Genomic DNA, 20,278 nt, shown 5'->3' with positions numbered 1-20,278 from the left:
GGGGATTGATTGTCCGGACATGAATTCAATTTTTTAATAGTTGTTTATGTATGAATCATATGCAAACAGTTAATGACACAACACCATAATGACTAAAGGTGGTTTTGACTTACTTAAATGGTTTTAAGTGTCATTAAAATCCTCCATTTTCATCGTATGTAATATGCACACGTATAATTCATAAATTTATCAAAGCACGGGCATTTTGTTTCTTTTGTAGATTTTCCATAGTTTACTTCCTACACAAAGTTTGGTGTTTTCGTTAACGAAATTAAAATTTAGTGATTAAACCATAAAAATGGACAAAATATAACGTCTTTTATTAGTATAAAACTTGCCTTATTTTTAACCCTAAAAACACAATTGTATTTAATCTAGGGATGTCAACGGGGGCAAACGGGACGGGGATTGCATCCCCCACCCCCGCCTCCGCCCCCGAAATCTCCATCTTTTCCACCTCCGCCCCTGCCCCTGAATTCCACTTCTAACCCCCGCCCCCGCCCCGGTTCCCCTGCCCCCGATTGATTTTGAGTTACCTTATTTGGGCTAAAAGAAGTTCTTGTTTTGGCTAAAAGAAACTATTTTTTGGGTAAGAAATAGATATTTGTAATATAATTTTACATCTTAAAAACATGTTTTTTGTTGTATCTTTGTACGTAAAAATCATTTTATTGTTTATTATATTTATATAATTAATATATGTCAATTTATATAATTTATTAACGGGGCCCCCACGGGGGTTTCGGGACGGGACTACCAACCCCCGCCCCCGCCCCCGTAATTAAAACGGGGGTTAACCTTGCCCCCGCCCCCGTCCCTGGGTTTTTTCAACAAATGCTCCCATACTGGACGGGGCCCCCACAGGATCAGGGTCCCACGGGACTTTTTGACATCCCTAATTTAATCTTTATTTATATCCAAGCATAGATCATCTAATGAGTTGTTTTTTTCATACATTAATAAAGTGACTGTAACCGAAAGAATGCCTATTCATTTTTATTCTCGGCCAAATAAACCTTTTTTAGACCATAGAAACCGACTCAACAAGAGTAAATGAATAGTTTACCCTTACATTCTAACAAACACTTGTCACAATTTAATCAACTTAACAATATTCATTAAACACGAGAGGAGCTGGGATGAGAAATAAGGGTAAATTTTGACTAAATCCATTAAGTGATGTTGCCCACATTAAGTCTGGTTGTCCGGATTAAATGCTTAACACATTAAGCTCATTATGTCAAAAGGAAGCAACCCCTAAGTTATATCTTAATATATGTTAGATTTTGGGGTCAAAAAGAATATTAATATACTTGGATCTTTCTAGGATCGTGATTGCAATCACTTTCCAAAATATGTGATTTTGACTCTATAGTCTGGGGTATCACAAAATCAGATTTGGGACAATCCAATGAAATTCAATTTAGAAGTCAGACCACTTTTTAAATCAGAAGCACAGACAAATACATTGTTGTTTGTGTTCTTGAGAGATAGAACAAACCAATTGTATGATTTTCGTACACCTCGCTGCCCCTAGACCCCGTCAGGGGCGCAACCCCTTGGAACCTTGTATTCTCGAGTTCACATTTATCATTCCAAATGTATACCCCACACTGTTAAATATTATGGTTATTACAAACTTGTCATTTCAGGAATTGTGCAGGGTTTAAATGTAAAATATTGAAGTTGTAAGTTATTAGTTTCTAACTTTGGATTAATTGTGTCATCTGGTTAAACATGATGGGTTGAAGTGTAAGTGTAGCTGGTTTCAGATGGGTTAACACGCGGATTTTGTGTGATCCATTGACCCGAAGTATAAGACTTGAGGAGCTGTGGTTGTTAGTTATTCTTCACAAGATATTTTTCATAGTGTTTTTCTTTTCTCTCTCAGTTTTAGGGTTTCTGTATTACGATCAGATTATTGTTCTTTTGTGTTGTCTTAATCGTTGTAGATTAGGATGTGTGATTGTTGAGAGAGTAGATTAGGTGATTTGTAGTGAGGTTTCGTTGTAAGTATCTAAAAACCATCTATCTATTTGTCCTCAATTGATATAATAGATGATGATGTTGGGAAATTGTGTTTCTAAGTTTCTTTACACACACCTCCTATCTTGGTTAGTAAATGGAGGTCAACCTATTTCATTATTAATAATAATTACACTAAAATATGTTGATAACACTAAAATCATCAATAATAGACCATTTTTTTCTTGGTGTTTGTTAATTCAAAATGAAACCGCACTATAGAACTTTAGAACATTTGTTGTCAAACAAAGAATACAAATAGTCAAAAACTATGAAATGTGTGCATGAATGCGGAATGCGAGAGTCGAAGGTTATATATAAAGAACCATAGCCCATGAGACAAATCTAAACAAAATTTTGCAAAAATTACATTGTGATAATAGATCTACAACCAAAATTTAAACATATTTTGTACAACTCACACATGTATAATATATCTATAAATGAAGAAATAAAGTACAGATTCATATATCAACATCATAAAGATCAGGAAGAAGCTTCGTCTCAGAAGACGTACTCTCCTGTGTCTCATCCTTATACAACGATGTATCATTCCAGAGACTGGGGCCTTGACTATCTGCTGAGATAGTTGAGACTTGTGTTTGACTATCATGTGACATCATGTCAAAAGCTTTAAACTTCATGTCAGTATTCCCCACCCCTCGTTTCACCACTGGGGGTAGAAGTGGTAATTTCCCTTCCAACATTTTGACGACTGATGACATTGGTGGGCGAAGTGTGGGTGATATATTCGTGCATAAGATAGCCAAATTTAACATCATCAATGCTTCGTCTTTTGAGTATTTAACAAGACCTGGGTCAACTAAGTCCAACAGACCCCCTTGCTCTTGTAGCACATATGCCTGATTAAAAATATCAATTTGGGCATTAAGAGAAATACGCGTTTAAAAAAAAATGGAAAATAGCAATGTACTTTCCCATTGTGACAAATATGAACGATATACTTTAAGTTTTACTCATAATAGCAATGTACTTGTAAATTTCAACCAAACACAACAGTTTTTAATGGTTAGCATTTGAATTTTTTATTCAACTTTTTTTGGGTTCCAGTAAATTACAGTTTTGGTTTTTGATTTAGCTCATTTTTTGGTTTTGGTCCCTAACGTTTCCTTTTTGAAATTTTGCCATTTCGGTCCTTATTTCTTGTTTTTGTAATGCTTTTGATCTCTGCTCAAAGCTATATTACCCTTTATCTGGTTTTTATTATAGATATATGTTATTTGTTCTAGTTTTACATTATTATTATTATTATTATTACAAATTTTACAAGAAAGGGAAGGGAAAGAGGAGGGAGGGTAATATAGTCATTTTACTTGCATCAGGGACCAAAGCCGTTATGAAAACCTCAAATAAGGACCAAAACTGTGAGAAAGAAAACTTCAGGGACTAAAATCCACAAATAAGGACCAAAACTGCAGAAAGGAAACTTCATGAACCAGAACCAAAAAAATGAACTAAACTCATAGATTGAAATTGTAATTTACTGTTTTGCTTATGTGGCATGCAACCAATGATGTGTGGGAAACAATTGCCAAATCATCAAATATTACCATATAAACAAAAATTTGAAAAAAAAAATGAAATAGTAACCAGTTTTAAAAAATATTGTTTTGGAAGAAAACCGTAGATACATTGCTCATATACGTAAAAAGGGAAAAGTAAGTTGCTATTTGCTGCAATTTTATTAAAAAAATTGAAGTTACCCAGTCGAGAAGGTAGACAAACTCTTCCTTTGGCCTATAATTTGTGTTGCTTTTCCCACTCACAATCTCCAACAACACAACTCCAAAGCTGTAAACATCTGCTTTATCCGTCAAGTATCCTCTCATTGCATATTCTGGAGCCATATATCCTCTACAAATTTCCACCATTAAAATATGTTAGACTTTTAATGAATTGACATGATAAAAAAAATATAAATATATAAAAAAAAGATAATACGCTTGCTCACATAGTTCCAGCAATTCGTGTGCTGATATGAGTATCCTCTTCTTCATCAAGTTTTGCCAAACCAAAATCCGATATTTTAGCGTTTAAATCCTTATCAAGAAGCACATTTGTGGCCTTTATGTCTCTATGAACTATTTTCAATCTTGATTCCTCATGTAAATAAGCCAATCCCTTTGCGATTCCCATACATATCTTCTTTCTTGTTGACCAGTCCAAATTAAGCTTCTGGTTCTCTTTACCTATAAAAAATTCACATTTTTTAAAAAACCCCAAGAAATTGCATGATTCATAGTGAAAACTATTAAATGTTTGTGGTTATTTACCAAAAAGGGCACGTGCGAGACTGTTGTTGATGAGGTATTCATATACAAGCAACAACTCTTTTCCCTCGATACAACAACCATAAAGCTTCACAAGATTTGGATGTTGTAAAGCAGATATCATTCCTATTTCAGTCACAAACTCACGGTTTCCCTGTTTTGATCTGGCTGAAAGTTGCTTCACAGCAATCTCAGAACCATCCGAGAGTACACCCTGTGATTCAACAAAACGCATAAACTTAAATATAAATATAAAAATGGAATATTACTATTTTCTGCAATTTGCCCAAATAAGAGGCCACATTTGAAACTTACCTTATAAACCGGTCCAAACCCTCCTTCACCGATCTTATTTGCATGATCAAAGTTATGAGTAGCGGATTTAATTTGTCGCAGGCTGAAATACCCCGTTTGTAATTCAAGCGCTCGAAGCTCTGTTGTTACAACAATTGAAAGCAGTTAGAACTGTATAAAATCTTACAGACATAATTTTTTATTTATTTTTATGTATATTGTGTCTTGCCTTTATCTTCTTTGTCTCCTCCAATATAGCCTCTCCACCAAAGCAGAGCTAAAATTAGGACTATAAACGCGCATGAACCAATCACAATTCCAGCAATAGCTCCAGCAGAAATCCCGCCTGTACTGACTTTATAGTCTGCAACAAGGTCAAATAAGTAATTTACACATGCTTTTAGGCCCGATTCTTCAATTTTTTGTCCCAGTGGGATAGTAGTACACTATTACTTACTTGGTGTTATTGCGATGGCAGATAAAAGAGGTCCATAAACACCTCGCTCCGGAATGCCAGTTGTCCCTTTTCCAGCCCAGTACAAGTGAATCTCCAACGTGCTACCAGTAACCGTAACATTATCAAAATCTAGGAAGGTCCCCATTCGAACTCCTCCAGCTTTTTCCACAATATTAAAGTCTTTCCGTTCCAAAACACCCTATAAAACAAAATTAAATCCATAACTAAAAATATACAATAAAAAAAATTGGGTTATTATTGTTACTGACCTGGATTGATATATCGAAATAGCGTCTTCCAAGGCTTGCAAATGTGGAATCATTTGTGTAACTGATTTCAGCGAAATGGAGCCTCACTTTATAACTTCCTTCCCTCAAACATAATCCGTAGTACCTAAGTGAAGTTGGAGAAAAGCGAGCTGTTGTGTATATTTTAGCATCTCTTACATCCGTATTGGTTCCAACAAATGGGGCACTACTGTTGCCCATGAAAACACCATTAGCGCTATAAGCCCATCCATCCGATTCAGAATAGAAGTAAGATTGCTCGTTGGTTACATCTTTTTGATATTCGTTTCCATCAAACACTGTGCTATCTCCACCACAGTTGATAAACAACGAATGATCTGGAATTTCAGATACATTTCAAGATTTAGATACGTTACAAAAAGGGAAGGGTTGTTTTTGTTTAGTAATTTCTTACACTTGGGGCTTCTGCTGCAACCAATTTCGTCTCTTAAACACCAACTTTCTCTAAAAGATTCATTAATATGTTAGGTAACATCATTGTAAACAGTTGAAAAAGTTTTATGTGAACGGGTTGAAATGGGACATGCCTGTTGGGTGCAGGGGATGAAGGTGACAAGGCTGAAACCAAATTCCTGTTATAAATAATGTATATATAATTAGTGATCAATGAAAATAGAAAGTAATGATATTATGATATGGTAACGGAAGGATAGAATAGGAAAACTCACACTCTAGATGACCCACAAGTTTGCTGTGTACTATTTGCAAAATTGTTGTAAGATAAGTCACTGCAATAAACATAGTGCTAATCTTTTAACATAATAGCAACAGACTTACTTTATTTTTATTTTATTTTTGTCTTGAAATTTGGTCTAATAATAATAGTCAAGGCCATGGGTATCACTTACATTTTGTCTGTGCGAGTGAACATCCATGGTGGAATATCTCCGGATAGCGAGTTGTTATTTAGAAACCTACGTACATGGACAATATTAGATCTCAAAATAAAAAATTTAACCTCAAAATTAAAATAGGAAATAAATTATAACATCTTATGAAGTAGTTGCGTTGCATACAAGGTGTCAAAGTCTATAAATTGAAATAATTCGGGAATTGAATCATTCAGCTGGTTGAAGCTCAGGTCTCTGCAAATAAAAAAAAACAGTTCAGACAAAAATTTAAGCAATAAAACTATCGCACAAAGTGTCAAAAAAATAATCTTAACATGAATACTACTATTAGCAACTGACTTACATGTTTTTTAAATCGTCATATCCTCCATCAATGTAGTCAGGTAGTGGGCCAGTAAGCAAACAATTTCTCAAAATCCTGTAGCAAAATTATATGTAAGTATTATAACACACTTTTTATTTTCTTTCACACAAATTATTTAATCAACTCACAAATCCTCTATGTTTGTCATAGCCTCCAGATTAGGAAATGGTGAACTCGATGATCCAGCCAAATCAGATATCCTCCTGATATAAAATAAGTTCAATGTTAATAAAGTCTATTACCAGAAAACTAGTGACTGAAAATTTAACAAAAATAAAATAATGTGCTCTTTCTCACAATGATTTCAGTTTTTTCAACAGAGATATTGTAGAAGGAATGGGTCCAGACATGCTCGTTCCTTGCATATCACTGCAAAATAAATTATATATGATTGAAGTTTTAAAATTTATTATGAAAACAAAGAGAGTAAAATAATACTCACAGTATTGTGAGATTTTTCCAGTTTCCGATAAAATCAGGTATTCTCCCAGATAATTTACTCCCATCTATCCTACTGCAAGAAATGTAAAAAAAAAAAAAAAGGATTAAATAATTTATATATAGTATTTAATGACTCGCTATAATTAATAAAAGATATCTATGACTTACAACTGTTCTAAATTAGCCAGATTGCCATATGAAACCGGTATAGTTCCAGTAAAGTTATTTGCAGAAGCAACGCTGCAATAAAAAAAAAACAAAAAAAAATCTTGTTAACAACATTAAAATATAAACATTATATATTAAATTAATCTTACAATCTTCTCAAGCGAGACAAGCGTCCAAGTTGTGGAGGAAGCGGTCCTCCAAGCAAGTTGTTTTCCACGACCCTAATTAAAGGTCAAAATAGTAAATTCATTATAAGGTCTCATATGATATGATTAAAGGGTAAAGACGAAAACCAAGAATCTTTGCTTACAGTTCCTCAAGTGTAGAAATATTAGCTAATTGTGCAGGTATGGAACCACTGATGCGATTCCCCCCAATACTCCTATGGAAAATACAGTGTCAAAAGTATATTCACAAGGGCAAAAATGGAAATTTGAAACAAAAAGTAACTTACAAAATAATAAGAGGAAGCTGGCTGAATCTTGCGGGAATAGGGCCACCGATATAGTTGCGAGTCAGATCTCTGTATGTATGAAAAATGTATCATATTAATTACAACTAGTTGTGAGACCCGTATATTATACGGGTTGGATAAAACAAAAAAAATTAAATATGAAGTTTTAAACAAAGATTTATTTAAATTTGAAATTTAAAATTTGAATTTAAAAGGAAACATATTAAATACTATATGAGAGTTGTAATATTGTAATTTATTGGGTATTTTCAATTAAGGAAATTATTAATTAAGGTGTAAATATGATGTGTTAATTAAGAAAGATAAAAAAAAATAAGAAAATGACAAATAGAAAAAACATTTATTCAAAACTACCACAAAATGACAAGTGTCAAAAAAACCTTCATTTATTAAGGAGCATAGGGCGTAATAAAGTTATTAATTTAACATAATTAGAAATTGATGGTGATTGGTGGATTTACATTTCTTGCAGAAAAGTGAGATTTGCAAATTCCTCAGGTAAAACTCCGTTCAAGTTCATTTTTTTCACCTGGCTACAATTTAATACAAGTATTGAAAATATCAAGTAAACATTGATTAGTGACATAATTAATTAATAGAATATGTTATAGAAAGAAAGATAGATGCATACATGTTTGTTATGTGGCAAAAAGTACTATTAGTGATGTTACAGTTGCAAGTTACATTGCTTCCAACTTCCATAAGATGTCTCCTTGCAGCTCTAGTATCATTGGAAATTATCTGTTGTAGCCCTACACCTGTAGTGCATGAATCTCTAGAAACATTCCACCTAGTGTTTTGTAGCTTTGAGGCTATCACTCTCATAGCTTCAACTGTTACAAACAAAAAAAAAGGGAATTATATATAAACTGGCATTTATTATTTAGTCATGCATATAGCTGTCAAACTTTCATAATAAGTTGAATTGTTCAGAAACTTGGTAAAAGGTCAATACATGTTTGTAGATTGGTGGAAAAGAACAAACTTCCTTGTTAATTTTTTAAACTGTTTAGAGGAATGGATCAAGATCATAACGAACGATATTGAAATTATATCAAAAAAGTGGAAATAAATCCCCACAAGAAGTAGGTTATAAATTATAAATGTCAATTATACACGCTATATGGAAAAAAAAAAAACATATATTTTTGCATGGTTGACGAAAAGAAAACGACATCCATTCAGCCGCACATCTACATACATCAAATATGTCTTTTTATTTTTATTTTTTTTATATCAAGGCTAGCCTTAAATGCATCCAGCTGGCCAAACGCCATATGGTCAAAGTCAAACTATCTGAGAAAGGGCCCTTTAAACCAACTCCTTCAAGTCCCCGTAGAACATGAGATAACTATTTCGTCGATGATAAAAAAAAAAAAGCAGTAAAGGAATCAAAGTAGAAAAGGACTAAGGGCGTGTTTGGTTTAGCTTTTAAAAGTTCAAAAGTTCTTTTTCAAAAAGTTACAAAAAAATCAGGAAATCCTGACTTTTCCAAAAAAATGCTTTTCCTTGTATTAAAATTCCAAAAGTTACTAATTTGCCAAATATTTTTTTGTATTTTTTCTTTTACAAAAATGACTTTTGGCTGTGAAAAGCTATGCCAAACACCCCCTAAATTGTTATATATATATATATATATATATATATATATATATATATATATATATATATATATATATATATATATATAACAATTTATATAAAGTAAATTGCTAAAATGTGGTCAAGTCCAAATCTGGGAAAACTTTTTGGAGAGATCAAAGTATTTTCGATGAAGTCAGTGAAGTAATCAAAACTTTTGTAACCTTCTGGGAAAAAAATGGTTTTATCTGCTTTACCATGAAATCAATTCCGTACAGCTTCCTTTTACAGTTCAATGAGCACAAAAACAGATGTTTAAGCGACTTCCATAAAGGTAAAAGAGAGACTGGATAACATAACGATTATCATCGACAATCCAAATAAAGCTTTACTCCGAAATCAATATTCTCGAAAAGCAAATTGCAAAGTCAAAATCAAGAGAACCATCAGATTCGTTCAAACATTCAGAACAATATATAAGTAGTGACTAAAACAACAGAAACGTTGATGAACGGAGATCAATTAAAAATTAAAGAAAACCGTACCTTCTTTATCAGGCAAAAGCTGAGCAGCGGATCTGGTATCACGAAGACTCGTCGATAAGAACAGTAGAAGGATGAAGAAGTTGAATAATCCCGACATCTTCCATAGAAACGACTCTATAATGCGACTTCCTTTTATCATTATAACGCCTCCACCGACTAGAGTTCTCCGTCTTCCTCAGAGAGAGAGAGAGAGAGAGAGAGAGAGAGAGAGAGAGAGAGGCGGGAAGATAAATGGCGACTGCAGTTGGGTTTCTATAAATGGCGATTGCAGTTGGGTTTTTTAATTGCAGAGAGATGGAATACAGTAATCAACTAATCATAAACAAAATGGCAAGTTGTTAACGATAACGGGAGTCAAATTTGAGTCGGTAGATAAACTATTGCCATGTCAGCAACGTTACCGTTAACTTTAACGATCTTCTCATCTTCCTAACAACTAACCTAACTCAAAGTCTCAAATACATCGTTCTTGACCAGTTTTGACTTTTCAACGAAATTAATAAAAACAATTTAAAATTTTCATTTAATTTTAAAATTAAAAGACGAGCTTAACACACGGTCCTGTCGTTGTCGTATTTTAATTTGCGGTTAACATTTCAAAAGCTATGTTTATGACTATTCTTTCGTCTTCTGTTTTATTATTTTTAACGCGATTAGTTATATACATAATTGATGTAAAAAACCATAGCCCATGAGACAAATTTAAACAAAATTTTGCAAAAATTACATTGTGATAATCGATCTACAACCAAAATTTAAACATATTTTGTACAACTCACACATGTACAATATAGGTATAAATGAAGAAATAAATTATGGATTCAAACTTCATAAAGATCAGGAAGAAGCTTCGTCTCAGAAGACGTACTCTCCTGTGTCTCATCCTTATACAACGATGTATCATTCCAGAGACTGGGGCCTTGACTATCTGCTGAGATAGTTGAGACTTGTGTTTGACTATCATGTGACATCATGTCAAAAGCTTTAAACTTCATGTCAGTATTCCCCACCCCTCGTTTCACCACTGGGGGTAGAAGTGGTAATTTCCCTTCCAACATTTTGACGACTGATGACATTGGTGGGCGAAGTGTGGGTGATATATTCGTGCATAAGATAGCCAAATTTAACATCATCAATGCTTCGTCTTTTGAGTATTTAACAAGACCTGCGTCCACTAAGTCCAAGAGACCCCCTTGCTCTTGTAGAACATACGCCTGATTACAAACAAAAGTTATCAATTTTGGCCTTAAGGGAAATACCCGTTAAAAAATAATGGAAAATAGCAACGTACTTTCCCATTGTAATAAATATGAACAATATACTTTAGTTTTTACCCATAATAGCAATGTACTTGTGATTTTCTACCAAACACAACAGTTTTTAACGAATTTGAGTTTTCATTCAACTTTTTCGCTTCGAGTGAAACTACAGTTTTGGTTTTTGATTTAGCTCATTTTTTGGTTTTGGTCCCTAATGTATCCTTTTTGCAATTTCGGTCCTTATTTCTTGTTTTTGCAATGCTTTTGGTCCCTGCTTAAAGCAAAATGACTATACTAACCTTTGTCTGATTTTTTTATAGATATGTGTTATTTGTTTTAGTTTTAGTTTTGCATTATTATTATATTTCAAATTTTACAAAGAGAATTATGAGGGAGGGTAATATAGTCATTTTATTTGGATCGGGGACCAAATGCATTACGAAAACCTCAAATAAGGACCAAAACTGTGAAAAAGGAAATTTCAGGGACCAAAACCCTTATGAAAACCCACAAACAAGGAGGAAAACTGAAAAAAGGAAACTTCATGAACCAAAATCGAAAAAATGAGCTAAACTCAGATTGAAATTGAATTGACTTATTTGCTTATGTGGTATGCAACCAATGATGATGTGGCAAAAAACTGCCAAATCTTCAAATATTATCACATAAGAGAAAAGTTGAAAAAAAATTCAAATGGTAACCAGTATGTATAAAAAATAAAGTATATCGCCCATATATGGAAAAAAAAGGAAAAGTGTGTTGCTATTTCTTGCAATTGTATTAAAAAATTGAAGTTACCCAGTCGAGAAGGTAGACAAACTCTTCCTTTGGCCTATAATTTGTGTTGCTTTTCCCACTCACAATCTCCAACAACACAACTCCAAAGCTGTAAACATCTGCTTTATCCGTCAAGTATCCTCTCATTGCATATTCCGGAGCCATATACCCTCTACATATTTACACCATAAAAATATGTCACATTTTTAATGAAATTAAATGATAAATGATATAATAATAATAAAAAAAGATAATAAGTAGTCTCACATTGTTCCAGCAATTCGTGTGCTGATATGAGTATCCTCTTCTTCATCAAGTTTTGCCAAACCAAAATCCGATATTTTAGCGTTTAAATCCTTATCAAGAAGCACATTTGTGGCCTTTATGTCTCTATGAACTATTTTCAATCTTGATTCCTCATGTAAATAAGCCAATCCCTTTGCGATTCCCATACATATCTTCTTTCTTGTTGACCAGTCCAAATTAAGCTTCTGGTTCTCTTTACCTATAAAAAATTCCCATTTTTTTTTTGTTTAAAAACAACCAGGAAACTGCAAGATGGATAGTGAAAAATATTAAAAGTATTTAGTTATTTACCAAAAAGGGCACGTGCGAGACTGTTGTTGATGAGGTATTCGTATACAAGCAACAACTCTTTGCCTTCAATACAACAACCATAAAGCTTCACGAGATTTGGATGTTGTAAAGCAGATATCATTCCTATTTCAGTCACAAACTCACGGTTTCCCTGTTTTGATCTGGCTGAAAGTTGCTTCACAGCAATCTCAGAACCATCCGAGAGTACACCCTGTGATTCCACAAAACGCAAAAACTTTAATATAAATATAAAAATGGAATGTTACTATTTTCTGCAATTTTGCCCGAATAAGATGCCACATTTGAAACTTACCTTATAAACTGGTCCAAATCCTCCTTCACCGATCTTGTTTGCAGGATCAAAGTTATGAGTAGCAGCTTTAATTTGTCGCAGGCTGAAATACCCCGTTTGTAATTCAAGCGCTCGAAGCTCTGTTGTTACAACAATTAAAAGCAGTTAGAACTGTATAAAATCTTACAGACATAATTTTTTATTTATTTTTATGTATATTGTGTCTTGCCTTTATCTTCTTTGTCTCCTCCAATATAGCCTCTCCACCAAAGCAGAGCTAAAATTAGGACTACAAACGCGCATGAACCAATCACAATTCCAGCAATAGCTCCAGCAGAAATCCCGCCTGTACTGACATTATAGTCTGCAACAAGGTCAAATAAGTTATTTAGGCCTGATTCTTCAATTTTTTGTTCCACTTAAAAAGGTGGGATAGTAGGACACTATTACTTACTTGGTGTAATTGCGATGGCAGATAAAAGAGGTCCATAAACACCTCGCTCCGGAACGCCAGTTGTCCCCTTTCCAGCCCAATACAAGTGAATCTCCAACGTGCTACCAGTAACCGTAACATTATCAAAATCTATGTAGGTCCCATTTCCAACACCTCCAGCTCTTTCCACAATACTAAAGTCTTTCCGCTCCAAAACACCCTAAAACAAAATTAAATTCATAAACTAAAATTTATATACAATCAAAAAAAATTGGGAAGTGTTATTATATTATACACTTTATTATTATTATTACTGACTTGGATTGATATATCGAAATAGCGTCTTCCAAGGCTTGCAAATGTGGAATCATTCGTGAAACTGATTTCAGCAAAATGGAGCCTCACTTTATAACTCCCTTCCCTCAAACATAATCCGTAGTACCTAAGTGAAGTTGGAGAAAAGCGAGCTGTTGTGTATATTTCGCCACCTGTCACACCCGTATTGGTTCCAGTAAATGGGGCAGTACCAGAGCCCATGAAAACACCCGTACTGCTATAAGCCCATCCATCCGATTCTGTATAGAAGTAAGATTGCTCGTTGGTTGCATCTTTTTGATATTCATTTCCTTCAAACACTGTGCTTTCTCCACCACAGTTAATAAACAACGAATGATCTGGAATTTCAGATAATGATTATTTAGATACTGATATAATATAATAATTTACAAAATAGACAAGAGTTTTTTTAGTAATTTCTTACAGTTGGGGTTTCTACTGCAACCAATTTCGTCTCTTAAACACCAACTTTCTCTGAAAGAGTCATTAACATCATTAAAGTTTACTCTTTATACCAATAGCAACATACTTTACTCTTTATACCAATATAAGCAATGTGATTTAATTTTTTTTTTACCCAAAATAGTAAAGTACACTGCTTTTATCAGTTTTTTTTTTATGTACATTGCTATTCTCTGCTTTTTATGTGAATGGGTTGACATAGGACAAACCTGTTGGTTGCAGGGGATGAAGGTGACAGGGCTGAAACCAAATTCCTGTTATAAATAAATGTATATATAATTAGTGATCAATGAAAATAAAAAAGTATATGGTAAAAGGTAAAATAGGTAAAAACTCACACTCTAGATGACCCACACGTTTGCTGTGTAGTATTTGTAAAATCGTTGTAAGATAAGTCACTGCATTTAACATAATGGTAATCTTTTAGCTCCAACTCCATAACATTAATATAATAGCAACATGCTTACATCTTGTCTGTGCGAGCAAATATCCATTGTGGAATCCCTCCGGATAGTAAGTTGTTATTCAGAAACCTTCATCCATGGACAATAATATTACATTCCCAAATAACAAATTTAACCTCAAAATCAAAAAGGAAATAAAATTGTGACAAGTAATTGCATACAAGCTGTCAAAGTCTACAAATTGAAATGAATCGGGTATTGAACCATTCAGCTGGTTGAAGCTCAGGTCTCTGTAAATAAAAAAAAAAAAAAATTCAGATAAAAAAAGTTTAAATTAATAAAACTATAGCACCAAAAAAAACGCTTAACATGAATACTAGTAACTGACTTACATTTCTTTTAAACTGGATCGACCATTAATGTAAGTAGGTATTGAGCCGGTAAGCAAACAATTTCTGAAAACCCTGTATCAAAATTAAATATAAGTATTACAACACACTTACTATGTTAAATTATTTCATTTTCTTTCATACAATTAAATAATTTTATCAACTCACAAATCCTCCAAACTTGTCATATTCCGCACATTAGGAAATGGCGTACTTGATGATCCAGTCAAATCAGATATCCTCCTGATATAAAATATAAAGTAAGTATAACGCTAAAGTCTATTAACAATTTAACACAACTTTATTGACCGAAAATTCAACAAAAATAAAATAATGTGGTCTTCTCACAATGATTCCAAGTTTCTCAACCGAGATATTGTAGAAGGAATAGGTCCAGACATGTTCGTTCCTTGCATATCACTGCAAAATAAATTATAAATGATTAAAGTTTTAAAATTATTTATGACAATAAACAGGGTAAAATAATACTCACAGTCTTGTGAGATTTCTCCAGTTTCCGATAAAATCAGGTATACTCCCAGATAATGTACTCCCATCTATCCTACTGCAAAAATGTAAAAAAAAAAGGATTCAATAATTTATATAGACTATTTAATAAATATGATTATAATTTATAAAAGATATCTGACTTACAAATCTTCTAAATTAGTCAGACTGCCATAAGAATCTGGTATAGTTCCAGTAAAGTTATTTGCAGAAGCAACGCTGCAATTAAAAAAAAAGTTTTCCTTGTTAACAACACTAAAATATAAACATCATAAAAGAAGTATATGACATATATAAAAGACAAAATTGCAAAAATGGTCCCTGTGGTATGCATTTTTTTGGGGTTTTAGTCCAAACCCCGACTTTTTTTGATTCGTGGTCCTTTTGGCCATGTTTGTATGTAAATTTGGTCCCTCGTAAAATTGAAATGACTATAATGCCCTTCTGATATATTTTTTATGTTTTTTCTATTTAATTTAAATAAAAAAGGAATTAAATAATTAATTTGGGCCCACTTATCTCTCTCTCTCTCTCTCTCTCTCTCTTAAAATCAAGAACAGATGGAAACACACCCATCACTAATCTCCCCTTCTTTGCTCACCTGTTCATCTTCTCTGATTTCCAGTAGGAACACACCCAAATCGCCGATGTTACTACACCCAAATCTCGATTTCCGGTGGTACTACAAACAGAATGAAAGCTTCATCCAGAAAAGGTTGATGTTGATTATGAGATAGTACTATGATCTTAGGAAGATTGGTCTCAAGAACCCTAAATCTAATCTGAACCCCAGATGATGGTTTTGATCGGTGAGATTTGAGATTTGTTCTGGATTGGTGGAATGTGATGGATGGGGTAAGTTAACCCGAGAAGAGGGTTCAGGTCTTGTATGGTGTTGTTATGAGTTCAAAGTACTCTTCTAGAAATTCCCTAAATCCAAATCATGATGATCTTGTTCAGTTGGTGGTGGATCAAAATTCAGAAAGGGGAGGCGCATTCATTTTCATCAGATTGAGAAAAGAACTGACGAAACAGCAAGAGAGGTTGTCTAGTGGTCGATCAAAAATCGCGAGGAGGGAGAAGGGGGTCCATCTAGATCGGCGACCCTTTGTGGGTTTACTCTTCATCAACGGCGGCAACTGGGTGGTCACTGTCATCTGCGGTGGCGAGGGAGATAGACTGTTCTTTCTTTTCTGATCCAACAATTATGCAAGGAAAGAGGTGTTCTGGGTTGTGTTTTCTCGACAATCCTGGTGCGTTAGGTGGCTCCAAGCAACAGAGGAAGAAGAGGGGAACGAGGGCTCTTTTCCCTTTCGATCTCGCCAGAATTTGCAACCACTCTGGTGGTTTCTTTCGCAGTCAACCAGAGAGAGAGAGAGAGAGAGAGAGAGAGAGAGAGAGAGAGAGAGAGAGAGAGAGAGAGAGAGAGAGAGAGAGAGAGAGATCCTTTATTATTTAATTGTTAAAATATATAAATAAATATTAAATTTAAAAATAAAATGAAAGAAAAATGAAAAATAAATACCCCAAGGGTATTATGGTCATTTCAATTTTCGGAGGGACCATTTTCATATACAAACCACTCCAAAAGGACCACGAATCAAAAAAAGTCACTGTTTGGACTTGTTTCCTGAAAAAATGCAAACCACAGGGACTATTTTTGCAGTTTTGTCTATATAAAATAATCTTACAATCTTCTCAAGCGAGACAAGCGTCCAAGTTGTGGAGGAAGTAGTCCTCCAAGCAAATTGTCTTCCACAACCCTAAAGGTCAAAATAGTAAATTCATATTATTCATATGATATACAGTAGACATGAAATGCAAGGATGAAGGATCTTTACTTACAGTTCCTCGAGTGTAGAAATATCAGCTAATTCTTCAGGTATGGAACCATTGATGCGGTTCCCCAAAACACCCCTATGGAAAATACATTGTCAAAAGTACATTCACAAGGGCAAAATGGGAAATTTGAAACAAAAAGTAACTTACAAAACGATAAGAGGAAGCTCGCTGAAACGTTTGGGAATAGGGCCACTGATATAGTTGCGAGTCAGATCTCTGTATGTATATATGAAAAATGTATCATATTAATTACAACAGGCGTAATAAAATTACTAATTTAACATAATTAGAAATTGATGGTGATTGGTGGATTTACATTTCTTGCAGAAAAGTGAGATTTGCAAATTCTTCAGGTAAAACTCCAGTCACGTTCAATTTTTTCATCTGGCTGAAATTTAATACAAGTATTGAAAATATCAGTAAACATTGATTAGTGACATAATTAATTAATAGAATATGTTATAGAAAGAAAGATAGATGCATACATGTTTGTTATGTGGCAAAAAGTACTATTAGTGATGTTACAGTTGCAAGTTACATTGCTACCAACTTCCATAAGCTCTCTCCTATCAGTGGAAATTATCTGTTGTAGCCCTACACCTGTAGTGCATGAATCTTTAGAAACATTCCACCTAATGTTTCCTAGCTTTGAGGCTATCACTCTCATAGTTTCAACTGTTACAAACAAAAAAAAAGGGAATTATATATAAACTGGCATTTATTATTTAGTCATGCATATAGCTGTCAAACTTTCATTATAAGTTGAATTGTTCAGAAACTTGGTAAAAGGTCAATACATGATTGTAGATTGGTGGAAAAGAACAAACTTCCTTGTTAATTTTTAAACTGTTTAGAGGAATGGATCAAGATCATAACGAACGATATTGAAATTATATCGAGAAAGGGAAATAAATCCCCACAAGAAGGAAGTAGGTTATAAATTATAAATGTCAAATTGTCAATTATACACGCTATATGAAAACCCTTTCATTGGGTTGTAGTTCATCTTGTTTTCATTACATCTGTTTCAATTTTCATTGTATGTTTTTCCTAGCATCTTGCATCTTGCTGGGGAGTCCCTCTTTATATATATATATATATATATATATATATATATATATATATATATATATATATATATATATATATATATATATATATATATATATTTCATTTGCTGGTTCAAAAAAAAATGAAAAAATAAATTCATATATTTTAATTTGCACGGTTGACGAAAAGAAAACGACATCCATTCAGCCACACATCTACATACATCAAATATGTCTTTTTATATCAAGGCTAAGACTTAAATGCATCCAGCTGGCCAAACGCGATATGGTCAAAGTCAAACTATGAGAGGGCCCTTTAAACCAACTCCGTAGAACATGAGATAACTATTTCATCTATGATATAAAAAAAAGAAAAAAAGCAGAAAAGGAATCAAAGTAGAATAGGATTAAATTGTTAGGTAGGGTATTATTTTATTCTATGTAAAGTTAAAATTTTACGAAAAAGAAAGCAATATATAGAAGGGGCCATCAAAGGTGACATGGGTGAATAGGTGAAGGAACTAGGAAGCACGTTATATTAGATCCATAATTTTGAAGGCTGAATTAATTGAATAGGGTTATAGGGATGCAAGTTGATATGAACTTTGGGACCCATACAAACCTATTGCGATAAATACTTCATATGACCTTGGATATTTATTACAATAATTAAGCGCAAATGGATTTTGTACCATGTCAACAATATTAATTATTAAGGTGTAGCTATATTAATACATTCTTAACTATTTGTGTTGATTGTGATAATCTTATTTTTATTGATATTATTAAACGGTATGTATTTTAAATATTATTAATGATAAGATATTTGTATTAAGAAATGTCTTAAAAGGACTACTATAATATCGAAAGAATATTACTTGCTTTTATTAAAACAATAAAATATTGTCCCTTAACAGTGAGTCAAACCTAGGTAACAAGTATTATACTTTTCTAATTTTTTGATATTTTATCCTATCGTCTCAATTATCTTAGATCATTGATGACATATATTCAATTTTTGTTATCTTATTCCCATACTTGAATAATCATATAAAGTAAATTGCTAAAATGTGGTCAAGTCCAAATCTGGGCAAACTTTTTGGAGAGATCAAAGTATTTTCGATGAAGTCAATGAAGTAATCAAAACTTTTGTAACCTTCTGGGAAAAAAATGTTTTTATCTGCTTTACCATGAAATCAATTCCGTACAGCTTCCTTTTACAGTTCAATGAGCATAAAATCAGATGTTTAAGCGACTTCCATAAAAGGTAAAAGAGGGACTGGATAACATAACGATTATCATCGACTATCCAAATAAAAGCTTTACTACGAAATCAAATTTCTCGAAACGCAAATTGCAAAGTCAAAATCAAGAGAACCATCAGATTCGTTCAAACATTCAGAACAATAACTAGCTAGTGACTAAAACAACAGAAATGTTGATGAACGGAGAGCAACTAAAAATTAAGGAAAATTGTACCTTCTTCATCCGGCAAAAGCTGAGCGGCGGATCTGATATCACGAAGACTCGTCGATAAGAACAGTAGAAGGATGAAGAAGTTGAATAATCCCGACATCTTCCATAGAAACGACTCTATAATGCGACTTCCTTTGATCATTATAACGCCTCCACCGACTAGAGTTCGCCGTCTTCCTCAGTGTGTGTATGTGTGTGTGAGAGAGAGAGAGAGAGAGAGAGAGAGAGAGAGGCGGGAAGATAAATGGTGATTGCAGTTGGGTTACTTATTTGCACAGAGAGATGGGAATACTGTAATCAACTAATCATAAACAAAATGGCAAGTTGTTAACGATAACAGGCGTCAAAGTTGAGTCGGTACATAAACTATTGCCACGTCAGCAACGTTACCGTTAACTCTAACGATCTTCTCACCTTCCTACAACTAACCTAACTCAAAGTCTCAAATACATCGTTCTTGACCAGTTTTGGCTTTTCAACGAAATTAATAAAAACAATTAAAAATTTTCATTTAATTTTAAAATTTAAAGACGAGCTTTACACACGGTTGACGGTCCTGTCGTTGTCGTGTGTTAATTTGCGGTTAACATTTCAAAAGCTATGTTTATGACTATTCTTTCGTTTTCTGATTGGAGTATTATTTTAATACGATTAG

At 33.5% G+C, this 20,278-nt stretch overlaps 1 protein-coding gene across 1 annotated transcript; it reads right to left on the bottom strand.

Moving 5' to 3' along the window:
• Positions 1-10,469: 10,469 nt before the first annotated feature.
• On the bottom strand, positions 10,470-19,992 carry LOC111913936 (probable LRR receptor-like serine/threonine-protein kinase At1g53430). The gene is made up of 24 exons (XM_023909656.3): positions 19,627-19,992; positions 17,584-17,773; positions 17,415-17,486; positions 17,246-17,314; positions 17,102-17,173; positions 16,948-17,019; positions 15,404-15,475; positions 15,243-15,314; positions 15,098-15,169; positions 14,918-14,992; positions 14,753-14,824; positions 14,582-14,650; positions 14,424-14,489; positions 14,295-14,354; positions 14,166-14,210; positions 13,919-13,968; positions 13,477-13,832; positions 13,180-13,378; positions 12,955-13,089; positions 12,747-12,865; positions 12,434-12,644; positions 12,104-12,341; positions 11,858-12,008; positions 10,470-11,014 (listed from the first exon to the last, which is right to left on the bottom strand). Exons 1-24 carry the CDS (start codon positions 19,763-19,765, stop codon positions 10,622-10,624), a joined length of 3,069 nt encoding a protein of 1,022 aa, XP_023765424.2. The 5' UTR covers positions 19,766-19,992; the 3' UTR covers positions 10,470-10,621.
• Positions 19,993-20,278: the final 286 nt, after the last annotated feature.

Source organism: Lactuca sativa, chromosome 7, assembly GCF_002870075.4.
Source record: "Lactuca sativa cultivar Salinas chromosome 7, Lsat_Salinas_v11, whole genome shotgun sequence".
In the NCBI taxonomy this organism is placed as follows: domain Eukaryota; kingdom Viridiplantae; phylum Streptophyta; class Magnoliopsida; order Asterales; family Asteraceae; genus Lactuca; species Lactuca sativa.
The sequence above is the reverse complement of the archived record's forward strand: the minus strand, read 5'-3'. Positions and strand labels throughout refer to the sequence as shown.